The following is a 19,993-nucleotide window of genomic DNA, read 5'->3' as shown; positions in this document are numbered from 1 at the left end:
TTGAACATCATTTACATGGTATCAGAGCTATAGTTAAATCGAACTTGAGGCTGTTCAATTTTGTGAAAAATTCAAAGCAAAGCATATATTCAACATCACAATTCTTCTAATGGCTAGTGCTATCAGATTTGAAGATAGACTCGGAGGAGGTGATGACTTCTCAGCATGGAAGTTCAGAATTCAGATGATTCTAAAAGAAAATAAAATAAAATCATTTGTAAAAACTGAAACTGCAGAACCTGAGACTAAACCTGACAAAACAGCTTGGAGAGAAGGAAATGAAAAGGCCATCAAAATCATAGTTGATGGGGTGAGAAATAATATTATGCCCATCATAAGGAAACATGAAACAGCCTACAACATGTTCAAAGCACTTGAAGATGCATTTGAGATATCTAATGCCAGTAGAACCTTGGCTTTAAAAAGAGAAATAAATCGCATAGCCATGATCAAAGGAGAATCAGTATGCCTACTTCATGCGAATATCAGCCCTAAGGGATGAACTGGCAAACCTTGGATATGAGATCCAAAGCAAAAAATTAACACTCATTGCTCTAGATGGGTTGCCTAGCATATGGGAAACATTTGTCCAAGGCATCAGTGCAAGGGATGAATTTCCAAAATTCGATAGGCTAAAGGCTGACTGTCTCCAAGAGGAATCAAGGCAAAATAAGAAAGGGATCAAGCAAAAGAATATAGATGAAGATCTCCAAGTTCTAAATACAAACTCAAACAAGAAAAGCAAGCAGAAACAATTTAGAAAGAGGAAGGGTCGTCATGGAAAGAACATCTTCAAGAAGGACCTTTCTCAGATTCAATGTTACAGATGCGACAAATTTGGGTACTATGTTGCCAAATGTCCAGAAAGAGCTAAGCAACAAGCCACATTTGCCAAAATAGGAAAATCTAAAAGGGAAGAGGACCCCGAGAAGTATGTACTCTATTCAGTACTTACAAACCAAGCATCAAACAAAGTTAACTCCTAGGTGATCGACAGTGGCTCATCCAGACACATTACAGGATTCAGAGAAGTGCTAGACTCCATGAAAGAGGAGAATGATGAAGAAGTAACTATCGGAGATGACTCCACACATTTAGTCAAAGGAGTTGGAACCTGCACCATCAAACTAATGTCAGGGGTATCATTACAACTTAAGGGAGTACTATATGTTCCAGGCATCAAGAGAAACCTAGTCTCAATATCAGCACTGGAGGACAATGGATACAGAGTGACCTTCATGGACAACGGAGTGTTGGCTTGGCCAAAGAATTCATCCATCAAGAAAGCTAAAACTATTGGTCAAAGACAAGGCTACTTTTATGAGCTATGCATAGAGCCCAACTTAGCCCTAATTCATGAGACTACAGATGCTAATGAAGCTTGGCATAGAAGACTAGTCCACCTAAATTTTAGAGCTTTATCATCAATGGGAGACCTTGTCACAGGTCTACCTAAGTTAAAGCAATATCATTCAGGGGCGTGCAAAGGATGTGCCCTAGGTAAAAATACTAAGGGTGCCTTTCAAAATAGTACTAGGAAAACAAGTAAAATTTTAGAGCTAGTTCATTCTGATGTATGTGGACCCATGTCTGTACCTTCTTTTGGGGGATTTTTGTATTATGTAATATTTGTTGATGACTACTCTAGGAAAACTTGGATCTACTTTCTGAAATGTAAAGAATCAGAAGAGATCCTTAATAGGTTTAAAGAATTCAAATCACTAACAGAGAACTATTTTGGAAATAAAATTAAAACCCTAAGAACTGATAATGGGGGGGAATACACATCAGAATTATTTAAAGATTTTTGTAAAAATTCAGGGATTAAGAGGGAGTTAACAATACCTTATAATCCTCAACAAAATGGGGTAGCTGAGAGGAAAAATAGGACAATCGTTGAAGCTGCCAAAGCTATGATTCTTGATCAGAATCTGAATGTCAATCTTTGGGCAGAAGCAACTAGCACTGCTGTATATATTCAAAACAGATGTCCCCTCACTCCCATCTTGAAGATAAGACCCTTGAGGAAGTCTTTACTAAATCAAAACTAGATATCAACCATTTTAGGATATTTGGATGCCCTGTCTATATTCATGTACCTAGGGAGAAAAGATTAAAATTAGAGCCTTCTGGAAAAAGGGGAATTCTTGTAGGATATAGTGAAACCTCCAAAGCCTACATGATCTATATACCTGGTCAAAAGAATATTGAACTAAGTAAGGATGTGATCTTTGAAGAAGACTTGGCCTTCAAAAGAGCCCAAAGCTCACTAGAGCATGAAGTCTATATCCCTACCCCTAGCATAGATGAAGATCCTACTCCTTAGCTTCAGAGGGAGAATCCTGAGGAAACTATAGGTGAAACTCAAAATCCACCTAGAGAAAACCTCAAGAAAAGACCACTATGGGCCACCAAGACTGTAGCAGAAGCTCAGAAGTTTGTTGCTTCTTTAGGAACCTTCAGGGAAAGCAAAAGGCCTAATAAATTCACTAGCTATGTTGCCCTTATGAATGATCTCTCTAAAGCCGAACCAAACAATGTAACAGATGCACTTGAACATCAAGTATGGAAGGATGCCATGTTTGAAGAGTATCAGTCCATTATGAAAAATGATGTTTGGGAGATTGTTCCTAGGCCAACTAAAAAATCAGTTGTTTCATCTAAATGGCTGTTCAAGATCAAACATGCTGCAAATGGCAGTATTGAAAAACACAAGGCCAGATTTGTAGCTAGAGGGTTCTCACAAAGGGAAGGAATAGATTATGAAGAAACTTTTGCACCTGTTGCCAGGTATACATCAGTAAGAGCTGTATTAGCCATTGCAGCAGCAAATGGGTGGAAGGTACACCAGATGGATGTTAAGACAACATTTCTAAATGGTGAGATCTCAGAAGAAGTCTACCTAGATTAACCTGAAGGGCTTGAAATTTATGATGCTGAGTCTCATGTGTGTAGACTCAAGAAAGCTCTTTATGGGCTTAAACAGGCTCCCAGGGCATGGTATGAAAGAATTGACACCTATCTCTCAGGAGTAGGCTTCTCTAAGAATGATGCAGATCCTAATCTCTACTACAAAAGAAATAAAGGTGATATACTAATATTGATTTTATATGTTGATGACTTATTAATCACAGGAAATGATCACCTTATAGATCAATGCAAGAAAGATCTATCCAAAGAATTTGATATGAAGGACTTGGGACTCCTTCATTACTTCCTAGGATTGGAAGTATGGCAGAATTCTGACAACATCATACTCAACCAAGGAAAGTATACCTTGGACATTTTGAAGAGATTCAGAATGCTAAACTACAGGCCTATAACCTCTCCTATGGAAATCAATTTACATAAACTTAAAGAAGCAGCAGTAGAGTCACAACCCACTGACCCTACTCAATACAAACAGATGATTGGATCCCTGATGTACCTAGTAAATACAAGGCCAGATATCTGTTATGCAGTTAATGCTCCAAGTCAGTTTATGTGTGAACCTAAGGAGATACACCTGGTTGCAGTAAAACACATTATGAGATACCTACAAGGTACCCTAAACCTTGGTCTCAAATATGAGAAAGTTGATACAGACCTACATGGATTTACAGATTCAGATTGGGCTGGAAGTGTGACTGACAGAAAAAACACTTCAGGGTGTTGCTTCAGTCTAGGTTCAGCTATGATATCTTGGATCAGCAAGAAGCAGTCTTCTGTAGCTCAAAGCTCCACCGAGGTCGAATACATTGCAGCTTCTATGGCTGCCCAAGAAGCAGTATGGCTTAGGAAGCTGCTTGTGGGGTTGTTTGGAGAGCCTATGAAATCTACTGTTATACATTGTGACAATCAAAGCTGCATAAAACTTTCAGTAAATCTAGTGTTCCATTATAGATCCAAGCATATTGAGATTCCATACCACTATGTGCGAGAAATGGTAAACAGGAATGTGATCCAATTAGAATATGTTTGTATAGGAGATCAAATTGCAGATATTCTGACCAAACCTCTTTCCAGAGTGAAGGTTGATCACTTCAGAAAAGGTTTAGGTATGATAGAAAGGTAATTTGCTTTGTAAATCGGTATTTGCATATCAATAAGATGTTTATTGTGTAAACTTCTTTGTCATGATAGGACATTTTGGATTTTATCCCCTAGGTGATATCTAAGAGGTGACGATCTCTCAAGATAATGAACACTTGTATGAAGACATTATAAGGTGATGATCTTATGATGTCCAAACCAGTTATCATGTTGGATTTCTGGTGTGTCATGGATGTGCCATGATTGTGTTGTGGTAAAACATTTGTATAAGGTGTTAGTGCACATATCACAACTTGGATAAGATGAGAATTTAATCTTTCTCATATGATTATCCTTAAGTATTGCGTGTTTAGGCAATACTGATATCACATGCTTAGGTGATATCCTGTCATCACAAGATTGACGTGATGGACATTTGTATCACGTGTTTAGGTGATACTTCATATCATGTGATTAGGTGATATGATTTTCTAGAGAGTCAGATTGTGTAAAGAATGCTAACTATCATTTGGATTGTGATGCTTGATATATTGTTTGCATTTATCTTACCTAGCTAAGAGGGAGTGTTAATGCATGATAGCTTCGGTAAGATAAATGATTGAATGAGAGATAAATGAAGTCTCTCATTCAATCATTTATCCTATCGATAATTATGATGAAAAACTTCAAGCTATTAATCCTTCATTTGATAACCATTCTTCATTTTTATATGATCAATCTACTTAGTTCGATTAAATGCTTAACTATCGATAATCATCCTATAGCATAGAATCCCAATTTAATATCGGTTACATTATTTGTGTTCACCGATTATTAAATCGAGCTAACCAATGCAATCCGATTTATATCGGTTAACATATTTAATAGTAAACAAATGATTATCGGATCAACCAAACACCGATTAGTATCGGGTGTCAATATAAGCTTGCACCGATTGATATCGGGTTATGTATGCACCGATTAATATCGGGTGGCAAGGTAAATACGCACCGATTGGTATCGGGCTGTGAAGTTAAGCATACACCGATTGGTATCGGTTGTTAAGATAAACATACACTGATTGGTATCGGTTGTTAAACATACACCGTTTGTTATTACTGCGATTAACAAAGGGGCACGATCAAGTAATGTCTTGATCGGTCATGTCTAAAAGACATGACCGGTCAAGGCATTGCTTGATCGTACCCAGCTTGCATATATATATCAAATGGCATTTGTGAGAAAGGACATCGAAATCAATAAATGCCCCTCTCACCTGCCATACAAAAGAAGATAGTCAGATTTATAATATAAATAGATAATACATAGAACAAGATAATATCAACTAGAATATAACTTGCATATTGAATGGAAAATTGAACATCATTTACAGCTACTTCATATACTTAGCTAATCTTTGGTGTATTTGGTGACTGCCCTTTTAAAAAGTGAACTGAATATTTGCCTATGTAATCAACAATATGAATATAAACAACAAAAATCTATTTTCTACAATTCATGGGTTAAACTCTATTTTATTTACTCTCTATATCTCTATGCTATGGAAATGCCCTTAAGTTAAAAAGAAAAAGTAGTTTGCGTCTAATTTTCTACAATTTTTTTTTTGACAAAAGGCCAAGGCCTATAATATATTAAATATTTAAATATAGATATTACAATACGAAAGTCTGAGGGTTAAAATCATCCCCTCTATATACCCGCATAGATACAAAGTATATACCTAGGAAACTGGTTCCAGAATAAAAGGACCTAAAAGTCTGAACATAAGCTAAAGTCAAAAGAAAAACTCCTTAAGCCTACATTGGTCTAGCCATAGACAAAAATGCTTTGGTTCAACTGACAAAAAAGGGAAGAGAAGCAATGATACTTCTCACTTCCCATTTGAACGAAAGCCACCAACTTAAACAGAGTGAACTAGAAGCTGTTTAAAATTCCTGCAACCATCTGCTGAAGCTTTGCAACTGCACTGCGCTCGGCAACCTCATGAACCAAAACCAAGGAGAAGCTGGTGCCTGAGAAGAGAAACTGCCCTGAAAAAAGAAGACCCTGAGAAAATATACTGTCCCAAAAATCCATTTTTTACGATTTTTTTAAAATCCATATGATATAAAGCATCGCAATTGTGGAATATGATTTGATAAGCTTTCTAAAATATTGAATTAACCCTACAAAACTCCTTGCCTCAATCACAATGAAATTCTTGGATTACTTCAAAATGGTTTCCACTTTTACTAAATTCCTAACTAGCTGGATTGTTGTCTGTGAAGTTTTGATCTCAGTTACTTCATAGACTTGGCTAATATTTGATCTCAGACTTAGACAACTATTTGGTGTATTTGGTGACTGCTCTCTTAAAAAGTTAACTGAATATTTGCCTATGTAATCAGCAATATGAATATAAACAACAAAAAAATATTTTCTACAATTCATGGGTAAAACTCTATTTTATTTTCTCTCTGTATCTCTATGCTATGGAAATGCCCTTAATTATTTTAAAAAAATAGTTTTTGTCTCTTCTACAATATATATATTTTTTTTAAATCTGATTTTTCCCCGATTTTTGCCAATTTTTAAAAAAATCTTATACTTTTGGTTTGCTGATTTTTTCCCCAAACGATATTTGCTGCTATGCCTGTACCTGCCATATCTTGTGTTCTTCCCTCTCTAAGTTGCATGTTTATGTGTATGAAGTGAGTTTTATGGAATGGTAATGGAATATGGTATCTATCATCTAACATTCTAATCACTATTGTCATGGAAGGGATTAAATAGTTTATGAGGACAAAAGATAACTTGTCTAGACAATAATTGTAGTGCATTAGCAAAGAAGATGTTACAAATGATTCCACAAACTTGGAACATAGTTTAGATGGATAGAATAAGGATGGCAGAATTGTATATTGGACTAGTTATATACAAATTGGTGACAATGAATGCAAATGTGAGTTGTACAATTAGTGGGATGAAGTTTGAACCTTCCTGGATTCGTATGATACATATTTGTACATGATTACATCAAAGAAGACAAAAACAACATGCTACTAGAAGTTGAACTCTTTGTATTCCATCACTTTGACTTGCAAGTTTTATGGCCAATTGCTGATGTGTGTAACTGCAGGGTTGGTGATTTGAAGGATTAGTTGTTGGCATTTGAAGGATTAGTTGTTGGCATAATGTAGTGTTTGGGTGCAAGCCAGGAGTGGCGTCTGACTCAGTGAAGTGTTTCTGGCTAGTCAGACACTTGGGTTGCTCCATTGCTGACAGCCATTGTAGTTTCCTTTTACCACTTAGATCACTGAATGCTGGAATTGTAGTAAAATCTTTGGTTTCCACTAATCGTTTGACAACCAATCCAAATCACATACCTGATAGTCTTGTCATCACACATGCACTTTGTAGAGGTCACAAGCAAACTATTCTGCCAGACACATTTCAAACAGAAGTTAGATGATTATGGAGGTACATAGTCTACTTGTAGGCACTCAAAGGAAATCCTTCGAAGGAAAATTGAATAATTTACATGTATGGTCTTGTTCATATTGACTTGTAGATCATTGACTAAATAGTTTATATAAATCAATAATATGATTTGGGCACCATTTATAGGTGAATGAAGATGCTAACATTTCAACTCATGGTAACAGGGCACACATTTTAAACACAAAACATGCATTTTAAATGTATGCGCCTGGGTTCTGCTGCCATTCTGACAAGTGGAACAGAATGATGGTCCAACTTGTCAATCATACAGTCAAGGGCATTTAAAATAAAAAAATACATGGGCTTTTCAATAAGATGTGAGTTATGCACGAGTCATGAAAAAAGATGATTTACATGGAGAAGAACAAGAAAAGAGTGAAAAAGACATTTTAATTTAATTTTTTTTCTCCAATATAATAAAGAGTGCCTAGTTTTTCCCATTGTAAATACAAATAATTGACCCACACTTACAGTCTGCCACGTCTTCTCCAAACATGTGTTATTCTATTACACATAAACTTGACAGGTGACACATGAATGTTGCTTTGAAGATGGAGAGGCCATTACTGATGCAGAGTCCAGGCTCTGCTTCCAAGTTTTTGCTAGAAAACTAATGCAGCTAGAAATTTAAAAAGATATATCCTTCATCAGTTATCATCTCATGTCTGTTACACAGTTACACATTACAGAAGATATAAGCAGGGTGCAAATTCAGAACTGATGATATTTCAAATTAAGAACATAAAAGAACATACAGAATGATTGAGAGAACAACTTGAAAACCCTAGATGCTCTTTATATCAATTCTTCATGTTTCAAACAATGGAATCACTGACCCCATTATCAATTCTTTATATCAATTCTTCATGTTTCAAACAATGGAATCACTGACCCCATTATCTATCAAAGTATGGTGGACAAATTTAAAATTTTGTCAATTTGCCTGGTGTTCACAATCTCCTGCATGAGTTTCATTTTATGAAGTTTCTTTTTTAGACTTACGTCTATGATATAGAAATGTGTATGGGCCTATGGGCACACACACATGTAGAGAACTCCAAGTGTTTGAGAGATTGGGTCCAATGCTTGTGTAGCTTCTGAATTATGGGAATCCTGAGGATTTGAATGCATTTATTGTGTGTTACAGTTGGTTATGATGGACATCTAGTGTCATAGCATATGTGATATTTGGAAATATATTTTAATAGTGATAAATCTGTGGCCTTGTTAAATTTTTTTCTTTTAGTTTAAGTACATTTTATTGCCGAGACTGCATGAGGCTTATGTTTATAGTTATTCTTTCATTTTCAACGTGGGGCATTTCTATACCTTAAAAATAAGGAGTGCATCAGAAACTCTTATTTCAATTTGTGTTATATTGCTTATGACACTATATGCAACTACACTAATGATAATTAGTTACTTTCAAATTGATGTTAATAATGGACAGGTGGATGGGCCTATAACAATGCATGTAAGATGTTGGAGTCAGTGAGTTGAGGTGGTCTCGATACATTCTTGAAACACGTTTCTTCATTCCTACTTTTAGAATTGTGGTTGATGAGAGCAAAAAGTAGGCAGTGTGATCATTTGGGAATTTTCTGCAAAAAGGAACTACAAAATGTTTGGGTTTTACATTTGTTTACAGGTCGTGTTTCTAGATCCACAAAATTTTTGGCTTGCAATGTGGTTGAGTGTTGGGCTTCATTCATTGCCTCGGGTGATGGCTCCAACATGTTATGTTAGGTTCAAGTTTGCAATCATGTTTAACTTTTAGGCGAGGAACAAGAAGAGACTACCTTAATATCCATGTTTAAAGTGAAGCCTATAATATGCGTAGGTGTGGGATATGTTCTTCAAATTTTCAAGCACATTTGTATTTACCTATTATTGCATTCTGAAGACCTAAATGCAAAACATGGGTGCTAAAGAAAATTTAAATGAAGAATTATCGATTCAATATCATTGTCATCTAGCATTAGGAATCCATTGTTCTTTAGTTTTGAACTTTTGATGAATCTTAAAATTTTTTTTTTTTTTTTTTGTGAACGTTGCCAATAACTGGGAAAAAATGAATTCGGTGTGCAAGCAAAGTATTGCTCTTGTTGAGGTAGATTTAAGGAATCTTGATTGCACTAAAGGCTTATTTTAATAATAATGTGCTTTTGTTGATGTGGATTCAGTAGGTTTTGGGGTATAATGGAAAATATTGGTTGGAAAAGAATGCCTTCCATGATTTTGGATTTCAAGTAGATCGTGAGAGAAGCATTACAAATGAGGTCAGTTCATTGTTTATTATAGGTAATTAAAAATGAATGGTAGATTGATACAAATACATTTTTTTCACATATTGGTTAGTTATACAGGTTCTCCTTTTGGTAGCTAGAAATAAGTAAATTCTATTCAAGCTTGTGTATTATGAGAATTTTGTTATTACAAATTATTGTTAGGAATAATCAATAAAGCTATAACAACTCTTTCTTCTAAGAATTGAAAATAATATACAATTTATGTTCCTGGTGATAGGAGCAAGTTGATCCCTTTACTCTTGTGGCTGATGAACTGGCACTTATGGCTAATAGGTTGCGTACGATGGTTGTAACTGAGGTAAGGAAGTTCATTTTCTTCCTGTTGATTTACTAACTTTGTTTCTTTGGTTATATGTATTTATAGGAAAAGTAGATGTGAAATTTTGTTACAATATTCAATTATTTCCTGTTTTCAGTATCTCATCAATGAGCTGTTCTGAAGTATTACATTGATAAATGAAATTCATCAATTTTGGTTGCATCAAGTTTTTAAATACAAGTAGTTGTAATTTCTGTTTAAATATAAATATAATCCCAAGTTAAAGATTTATCATTTGCTTTCTGATTGATTGATTTAGAATATCTATTGGGTGAATGCTTAAAAAGTCTTTAAAATCAATTCGTTGGTTTATTTTTTCATTTGTAAGTAGTCAATGGTGTATGGTGATCTGTAATCACACAATTATAGTTCATCAACATGGATGCTAGTGCGGAAATATATGAACATACTAACTGCTAATGGTTTGTACCTCTCTATACTAAAAAATGCATTTATTTAGTGAGTGCACACGCAAGGAAGTGAATATAAAGGATGTATATATCTGGAAATTTGAATGCCAGAAAGAGACACAGGAGATTACCATGGAAAAACCAAATAACCAGAAAACTTCAATAGTCAAATGCTCTACATCATGGATTGCTTATAAGTGTTTGTTTTGGACTTCTACACATCTAGTGCTTAGTTGAAATCTGAATACTTAAATAATTTTGCTACTCCTTATAATTAACAATGTTAAATGGGACAGATGACTAATTTATTAGGTATCAAATGTACCAAATAAAATTTGTCTAAGGAGTTTGCTTACACAGTAATAACATATGATGCATATAGTTTAGGTCAAGGTGCTAGCCTATATGGTGGTGATGCTCAATAAATATCTTTCTGTGGAGGCATCAAGTAAGAAGGATAGTCTCACTGATAAATAATTGGACTAGATCTCTTTTTTGGATATTGTCTTGGGCAATGGAGACATTAACCTCTCAAACATGTGAACCATTGCTTGCAGAAGAAGTGCTACCATGCATTTTCTTATCACATCACTCCACATCAGTCTCATGTATTTAAAATTATATTGTGCTCCACGGCATTATGGGGGGACAATAGGGGATGCTTTTTGGGGACGGCAGTCCGAGGGCCCTTTATATATATGTGAATTTTTCAAAATTCACACACAAAAAAGAATGAATTTTTCAAAATATATTATATATATAGAGAGAGAAATATTTATGTCAACGATTGATAACAACAATATCAATATGTAAATAAATCATCACAGCAGTATAAACTTCAATAAAGTAGTATAACAGCAATATGATAATAGTATAACAGCAACAAAATTAATCATGAGATTCATGACAGAAGTATTAAAGCATTTTGTTGTTCAAATTTTAAAATTAAAGCTAAAGTAACTCAAAATCTCAAACTTCAAAATACAACAATCTATGGGATTATGCCTCATTTGTGCTATCAATATCAAAAAAACTATCTGTGTCACTGTTAGTCTCTACTTGAAGTGGATCATCCAATGGAAGCCTGACCATTCTTGGGTGCTTTCCTCCTTGTCAATCTACCTAACATCTTTAGGATTAACATCCCAACATGTTGCTGGAGTTTGTTGATACTCAGTAGTTTGCCAATCTTGAAGTTTCAAGGCACTATGAAGTATTAACTGCAACTAGTTTTTCTGCTTGTTTTGAGGTAAGCTTGTTACTCTTAATTAAGTGGATGAAGCCATAGGTGGACCTGTAGCGTCCTAAAATTGTGACACTTGCAATTTCGACTGCATTTGGGTCTTCATGATGGCGACGCAACACTGAACCTGAATGGAGACCCCGAAACTTGTTTATGACACCAAAAACTGCATTTTTCAGCACCCTGGCCTGATCCTCCTTGCACTCTGTTGTCCCTGGAGGTGGGACCATGGCGCCCAGCGCCCTGGTCCCTGGCCCTATTTTGGGCCCAGTCTCTTATGGGGCTTCAGGTCTTCTAGTTTGCAAATTGGAAAATAATGTTTCCTAGTCGGCCCAAGGTCGGAAAAATCAGTCTTTTAACCCTAATTGACAAGTATATAAACTACATTTCCCCTCTCAGAAAGGGTAGATGTTAAGTAGATGGAAAAAAGGCAGAAGTGACATTCAAACATTCAAGCATTCAAGCATTCAAGCATTCCTTCAAGCAATTGATCATTCTAAGTCTCCATTCAAGGCTAAGTGTTGCATTCAAGACAAAGATTCAACCATTGAAGAGGAGATCACATACAACATACAACATACAACAACAATTACACCTTCGCATGTAAGAATACAAACATTCTTACAACAAGGTACTAGTACTTGTTTTACATTACAATCATTTACATTTACAGCATTTCTCATTTCTTGGTTAATTCCAAAACCAGGGTCTGACTTAAGGGCAAACCCCTAATCCCTAACCCCCCAATCGTCTTCGCTTTTCTGTGTGTAGGTTGCAAGTGTGCAGCTGTAATTGAAGATCTGGAATCCTTGTGCAGAGACGAACAGATCCCCCTTCGTTTCGCGGATTTTTCGGAGGACCGTGTGCACGCCGGGCGCCATCATCCTGTCAACTTTCGCTTAAATTTGCAAGACAGCGTTGTCTCGACATTTTACTGCTAATTCCAGGTCCGCAGCTTCATCCTATATCCCTATCTCTGTTTATAAGCGAATCTTTCTCACTTTTCATGCATTCCTAGCTTAATCCTTCTATCTACATTCTTTACAAAAGAGGGTAGCCTTGCTGTCTTAACCCTTGAAACTCATTTAGAATCCAATCTTGCATTGTGTGGGATTGGATCTTGTGGGTTTCAACCCCTCTTTTGAATGTAAAGTCTCCCCTAAGTGAAAATCGTCAACCCTAGTGACCTCCTTCCCCTCTCCTCGGAGTGGTGGGGGAAACACTTAGGGTTTGCTCGCGATTTTCCGCTTTACATTTTGGTGAACCCGACGTGAACATCCTTTCTGATTATTCATGGTTAGATCTGAAAAATTGGCTTCCTCGATTACATTTCCATGTTTGATCTTTTGCAAATTTTAGAGGTTAACTGCATAAAAACCCTAAATTTTCTTTTTAGTAATTGAGCTTGTGTAGTGTCTAATTGTTAATGCTTGTTTCAGATCTACCCTTCTATTACAAATTGTCAATTCATATTTGTGCTTTAATTATGAAAATTAAGTGGTTAAGTGTCAAAACCCTAATTGTTAAAATCCTCTTGATTCAACCTTTGACCGGCAATTTCACTGATCAAAACATTTCCAAATCAGCTGTAACTTTGGATTCCGCAATAAAATCACAATATCTTTCATCCCTGAAAATTTGGAAAAAAGTTGCGAGGACCGTGTGCACCCCGAGCGCCATCGTCCCCGACATTTTTTCCGAAATTTCGGGAGCTAGATCTTACTGTATTTTTCTGCTAAAATCCAGAATTTTGGCTGATTTTATCAATTACAACACTTTCAAAATTAAAGTCAAAGTTGGTTTAGTGATTGCTTGGATTAAGGCTTCTAATCATTCAAAAATCGTTAAAATTGAAATTTTGTGTCAAAATTGTGTTCTTACTGTCTGTTGTGACGTTTTCACACATCGCCCCATTGCAAATGGGGACCCTTGCTTTTTTGCTTTTTAGGGTTTGTCTTTTTAGGTTTTTTAGGGTTTTGTCAGTTAGCCTTTGCATTTTGAGTGTCGCCCGGGGGATCACATGGATAAGCAAGTCCGGCTTGAGTGAGGTCCTGATCCTGAAATTTGGCTAAGTCTGGAATGTCCTGATCCTGAAATTTGACTAAGTCTGGAAACTGAAAAACCTCAAAAAACTAGATTTTGCAATATAACTCTTGGAGGTCTGAAACCACTCTCAAACATCCTGAAAGTATATATGGAATATAACTTAAAGTATAAGAAAATGTTATATTCCATAAAAATTATCGTGATAGAGAGTTCAAAAAGTCAAATTTCGCTCCTGTCCTTCACTGAGGATCCAGAGCGAATTTCGCACCTGTCCCTCCCCAAGGGACCAAGGCAAAGCGCTCCTGTCCCTCACCAAGGGACCAGGGCGAAAATACTTATTTGAGCCATCCCTGGCCTTGTTTGGTTAAATTGAGACATCAAAAGCATGGTGAAGGACGAAATGAGCATGATAGAGCATCCAGACTTGATCAAAAACAATGAAATGATGAAGTTTTTTGCCTAGAAGGTCAAATTCGCTCCTGTCCCTCACTGAAGGATCAAAGCGCTTTTCTTTATATGCACAATTTTAGACCTTTTTTGGACATTAACTTTTATTCATAGCATGAAGTAAGATGATATCTTCCTTAGCCAAGACATTTTTTGATGAAAATTGTAACGATTTGGCCTAGAGAGCAAAATTCGCTCCTGTCCCTCCCTGAAGGACCGGAGCTTGAATTCCAATTTCGCATTATCCTTGAAAGATTTAAGTGGTTTCGCGATTTGAGGAGGTCAAGGGAAGGATGTTTTGCCCGTTGAATATAACTTAAGTACGCCACAATGAAGAAAATCGACCTAAGTAACAAAATCGCTCCTGTCCCTCACCCAGGGACCAGGGCTATTTTCAAAGGGCGCTCCTGTCCCTCTCCAAGGGACCAGAGCGATTTTCCCTCAAGACAAGTTTTTGGCAAAAGGAAGGCAAGTTTCGCGCTTGAGGTGGGTGAAGGAAGACACAATCGATCCGTTGAAGATAATTTTCGAAGCTAGCAAAGGACGAATTGGTTTGTAATTGCAAAAGTGCTCCCGTCCCTCACTGAAGGACCAGAGCTTGAATTTCAAATTTGCACTGTTCTTGCAGGATCAAGACAATTTTATGATTTGAAGAGACCAAGGAAAACATGATTTATCCATTGAATATAATTTGGAAGGCTAACAAAGGACGGATAAGCTTGGATTTGCAAAATAGCTCCTGTCCCTCTCCAAGGGACCAGGGCGAAAAACTTAATATCCAGTCCTTCTCGCCAAATTGGGACGAACCTAGGCCAAGGCAAGTTTTGAAATGATGTTTAAAATGCCTTGAGGTGGGATGGAGTTGCAAGAACCACAAATTTTAATGACAATTTGCAAAATCGCTCCTGTCCCTCTCCAAGGGACTAGGGCGATTCTTATAAAATCAACAAATTTTCCTCCAAAATCACGCCAAGGCAAGGTGGTGCAAGATGAGATATACCTTTTTTCAAATAATGAACAAAGAATTGCTTCCAAAAATTGACAATCCTAGGCTCAAGTGCAAAAATCGCTCCTGTCCCTCTCCAAGGGACCAGGGTGATCTTGTTGGTATCTATTATTTTCCCATGCTTGGGCGCCAATATCCTTCAAATTGCATTAAATACCAAATCCGATAAAACCTTGAAATATTTTGAAATTAAATTGACATTTAATGATGGCACATGGCATTTAATAATTAATTTTGAGCCTTAAAATCGAAATTTTTAATTATAAAGGCATTTGAAATTAATTATTATTAATTTAAAATAAAAAAAGAGAGCGCCTAAGGTATCTTTTTAATGTTTTTTTGCAAGTCGGCCTTCATCTTTTATTAGTTTTTACTTATTTTTGGCCTATTCTGTCAAAGTCGGCCTATGGGGAGGTGAAATGGTGAGCGCTCTATATATTTGAGGCATGTTTTCATTATTCAAATCATTCACTCATCATTTCAAGTCCGATTGGGAAGAGCAATTTGAGGAGTGAAATCCAGAGGAGTGGAGGACGAAATTCATCTTGAAGGCTATTGGAGAGGTGAATTTCTTGCTAGATTGGAGGATAATTTCCAGATTTTTGAAGACATTTGAAGGCGAATTTCCAGATCTTGAAGAAGCTAGTGGAAGATGGAGTTCTTTTCCAAGCTAAAGGGGGCGCATTTTGCTAAAGGGAGTCTTGATCTACATTTTGCCTAGCGAATTCTCCTATTTTTGCATCATTTTTTAGAATTAATTCCCAAGTGGAGGTATGGCGTAATCACCTTGGCACCATTTTTGAAGATTTAAATTTTGCTTTAAAAGTCCTAAATTAGGAAATGATAACTCAAGATTTATCATGAAGTTTCCTAATTAAAATCTTGAATCTTCCTTTTAAAGTTTAATTTTTAGATTTCAAGATATATTACTAATTTTGAAATGTTGTGTAGGTATCAAGATGGCGACTCCAAGCTTGAAAGATCTACAAGTTGGAAGACTCTCCTCAAGGAAAATCAAGCCAGATCAAGAACGATCAAGCAAGGACAAGGACGACCTTCTTCGCTCCAGCCTAGCATCGACAAGGACGACCTTCTTTGGACTAACATCATCAAGGGCGACTTCTCCAATCCAGTATTCCAAGGCGAGGTACATCAATCATCCTACAAATCAAGGACACAAGAAGTCAGAGCAAGGGTTCGTTGAAAAAGCAGATAGTTCCAGAAGAATTAATTAAAGCTAGCTTCTCAACAACATCAAGTTGAATATTTACCAAGTTACAAGTGTCAGACGAGGTGGCATCCTAGTCATCACTTCTCCAGTCAGTGTGGTCCACCTCAGCATGTCCAGATTCAATGTACCTAACTCATGGAAGGTGGCACAAACTCCGATGTACCTACCCCGGCTATCCATTGGTCGATTTTTCTAGAAAGGACATGTGTCCAAGCAATACAATTTTATCATTGGTCAAGCATTAAATGTTATGTAATGGTTGTAACAAACCCTAATTAGGGTTTTCATTGTTGAATCTTGGCCATTGATCTCGAATTGATCTAAGCCATCGAATTGTATTGAGGGCACTATATAAGCCCTGGCATTTCATTTTGTAAAGGCAGTTAAGAAGGATATAGGAAGCAGTTAGAAGACAAATAGAGAGTAGTTACCTAGTTGATAGAATAGTAATTAGAGTAGAGTAGAGAGAGAAGGCAAAGATTGTTGCCAAGATGTTGTTGTAAAAGACTTGTAACTTCATTGAAGAAATGGTGAAATTTATGGGTCGATTCGACAATTTGCATGGTCTTTATACTTCTCATATTTGATTTCATGTTATTAGATGAGTGGAAGAAATATGCTTGATTGATGGTGAAATTCGCATATCCATACTACTAGCAGTTTGTTGATTGCAGACTTGCCTTGTGTAGTCAACTGGAATCGTTCAGCTTAAGCTTAACTTCAATTGTCGCTTCTTCATTGATATGCATCAACCTGATGGTGTCTATGCCTGCAGTGATGATTTGAACATCATAAAGCTTTCCTTCGAAGATCGCACTAACCTTGTGGAGATGTTCCTGTGATGTCAAAACAAGACTTAGTTAGAGTTTCATCAAAGATCAATCATTGCTCCTACATTCTTAGTATTAGGATTAGATCCTATCTTCGCCCTCATCTTTTTTTCATTTTTCAAATCTAAGGCAGTAAGATCTTGTGTTCCAGCAATATTCAAAGGCAAATCAGAAGTTCAATCATCAAATGTAAGTCCCCTTGTGATTCCAGCAAATCACATCATACCACAGAGAGCTTATCCACACGTAGAGATCCTACATACAAGAACCTTGAAGTTTCTCCGATTGATCCTTTTCGCGATATCTTCAGCATTCGGAAACTTTATTCAAGAGAGGATAAGGTACCCTTGGGTATTTTATTCTGTGTTAGGCTGTGTACAAAATACACGTCAACACTATCCTAAATCTGAAAAGTGTGTTGGCGTTCATTCGAAATTTCAGTGCTTTATTCAAATTTTTGCAATTTGTGACTTTTGAAATTAAGTGTTTAATTGCAACAACTTTGATTTCCGCTCTCAAAATCAAATTTTGCGTGAAATTGAGTCAACTTTTAAAATTCAAAACTTGCATTGCTTTTGGTATTCCCTCTAAAATCATAAAATTCAAAGTTTCAGTTTCCCTCTCTTTTTCAAAATTCAAATTTTGCATTTTTCAACAATCTTGGTAGGGTTCAATTTTGAGATTGCAACTTTAATTTGGCCTATCTACAGATCGTAAAATCACTCAATTTTTTCAGATTAGCTTTAAAATCATCATAACTTTCATCCCTGAAAATTTCGAAAGAAGTTGCGAGGACCGTGTGCGCTCCGTTCGCCACGGTCCCTGACTTTTTTTCCGAAAATTCGGGAGATTGTCGTGATTGCATTTAACAGCCTAAATCTAAGAGATTGGTTGATTTTATTGAAATTTGCTACCTCTAAATTCAAAATCTTCTCTCCCTCTCTAGTGCACGAGTTTTACAACAATAAGCCCTACTTACACTATTCCCGTTAGACGAAGCCTTAGAATTAAGTCTTTCCAAGGTTTAATTATTGAGGAGATGGAACCTAATTTGAATAGCCTTTTTAACGAGGACATGGGTAATTCCTCTAATCCTCCTAATGATGAAGAAGCTCTCCATGAGGTTTCTGTAGAACAACTTTCAAAATTGGATAACCAATTTGATGATTTTCAGCAATGGATGTCTCAAGAGTATTCCGATAGTCAAGCTCTTTCATTAATTGAGGGTCTAAAACGTATGGTTCAAAGTGATAAGAATGGAATTGATATTTTGCGTGGTATTGCACACATTGTGGATTCGAATGTGATGACTATGAAGAGTTGTGCCGAAACTTTAGGTTATACACAACCTCCCACTCAAGTCAATCATTCTATTCCGTTGACAACTTCTATTGCTAGCATACCTACCTTTACATCAAACATAATGACTACTTCTATACAAGACATTCCGCCTATGATCACCAGTCATGGGGGCAATCCTTCCTCTTCAATTAACCCTCTTCCTTCATTTAATCCGACTTCTTCATTCATTTCTTCAATGAGTGTTCCTATTACATCTCCACAAATGAATATGACACAAGGGGGCAATTCATTTAACCATTCCATTCCTCCTTGTAGTGTTCCTCCTTTCCAATCATCTCCTATGACTAACTATCATAGTGTCCCACCACCTTACTCTCAATCAATACCTTCTTTCAATAACATAATACCTCCATCTCAATCTAACACATCTAATATGAACTCCTCGACTGAAGCGACCATTAACAATCTTGCACAAACTGTCTCTTCTTTACAGCAACAAATTGCTTCGATGAATCAATCTAACTTTAGTGTGCCCACATTTGATGTTGCGAGTCCACTTTCTCTTGACATTGTTCGAGCTATTCCCCCTAAACATGTTGAAATCCCGCATTTGGAGCTTTATAATGGTAAAGGTGATCCTCTAACACATGTTAAGACTTTTCAAACAATATGTACTGATTTTGCTTATGACCAAAGGTTGCTTGCAAAATTGTTTACTAGAACATTAAGAGATAAAGCCCTACAATGGTATTGCTTGTTGCCTTCTTATTCTATTACTTCTTTCGAACAACTTGCAAATGCTTTTATTCAACAATTTCAAAACAATATAAGTCCTAAAGTTACTTTGATTGATTTAATGCATTGTAAACAAGGTGTTAAAGAAAAAGTGACTGATTTCATTGGTAGATATAAGCATTTGTATGCTCAAATCTCTTTTCCAGTGCCTGACAATGATATTCAAAGAATCTTTGTTTCTAATTTACAAAAAGATATTCGAGACAAACTTCTGTTTTCTGAGTTTACTTCTTTCCAACAGTTGTGTGCAACTCTTCACAATTATCAACTGACTGTGAGTCAAATGGAACAAGCAAATCCTATGGCTCCGAGTGATAAGGGTGATAGTAGTCAACAACCATTTGGGAAGTTTAAACCGAACAGAGAGTCCATTAAATTCAATGAAAACATCATCAACAACAATGTGAATGCAGCATCAGGTGTGCCTCCTATTTCTAAGTTTTTCAAGAAAAAAAGAAAGTTTACTCCTTTGAATGAATCATTGCATAGTATTATGAATAAGTTATTGGAACAAAATGTGCTTACTCTCCCTCCTGTAAAGCA

At 36.3% G+C, this 19,993-nt stretch overlaps 1 protein-coding gene across 2 annotated transcripts in view; it reads left to right on the top strand.

Moving 5' to 3' along the window:
• LOC131029235 (solanesyl-diphosphate synthase 1, mitochondrial) overlaps nucleotides 1-19,993 on the top strand; it is a 144,553-nt gene that overhangs the window by 25,554 nt on the left and 99,006 nt on the right. The window contains exons 3-4 of one of the 2 annotated variants that reach the window (XM_057959656.2): nucleotides 9,699-9,791; nucleotides 10,039-10,119. In XM_057959656.2, the coding sequence (XP_057815639.1) occupies nucleotides 9,699-9,791; nucleotides 10,039-10,119 (174 nt within the window). Of the gene's footprint in view, nucleotides 1-9,695; nucleotides 9,792-10,038; nucleotides 10,120-19,993 lie in introns of both variants that reach the window. The other variant, XM_057959657.2, reaches the window with a different exon arrangement.

Source organism: Cryptomeria japonica, chromosome 3 (genome assembly GCF_030272615.1).
Source record: "Cryptomeria japonica chromosome 3, Sugi_1.0, whole genome shotgun sequence".
NCBI classification, from domain to species: Eukaryota; Viridiplantae; Streptophyta; class Pinopsida; order Cupressales; family Cupressaceae; genus Cryptomeria; species Cryptomeria japonica.
This window is presented reverse-complemented; position numbering and strand designations above follow the sequence as displayed.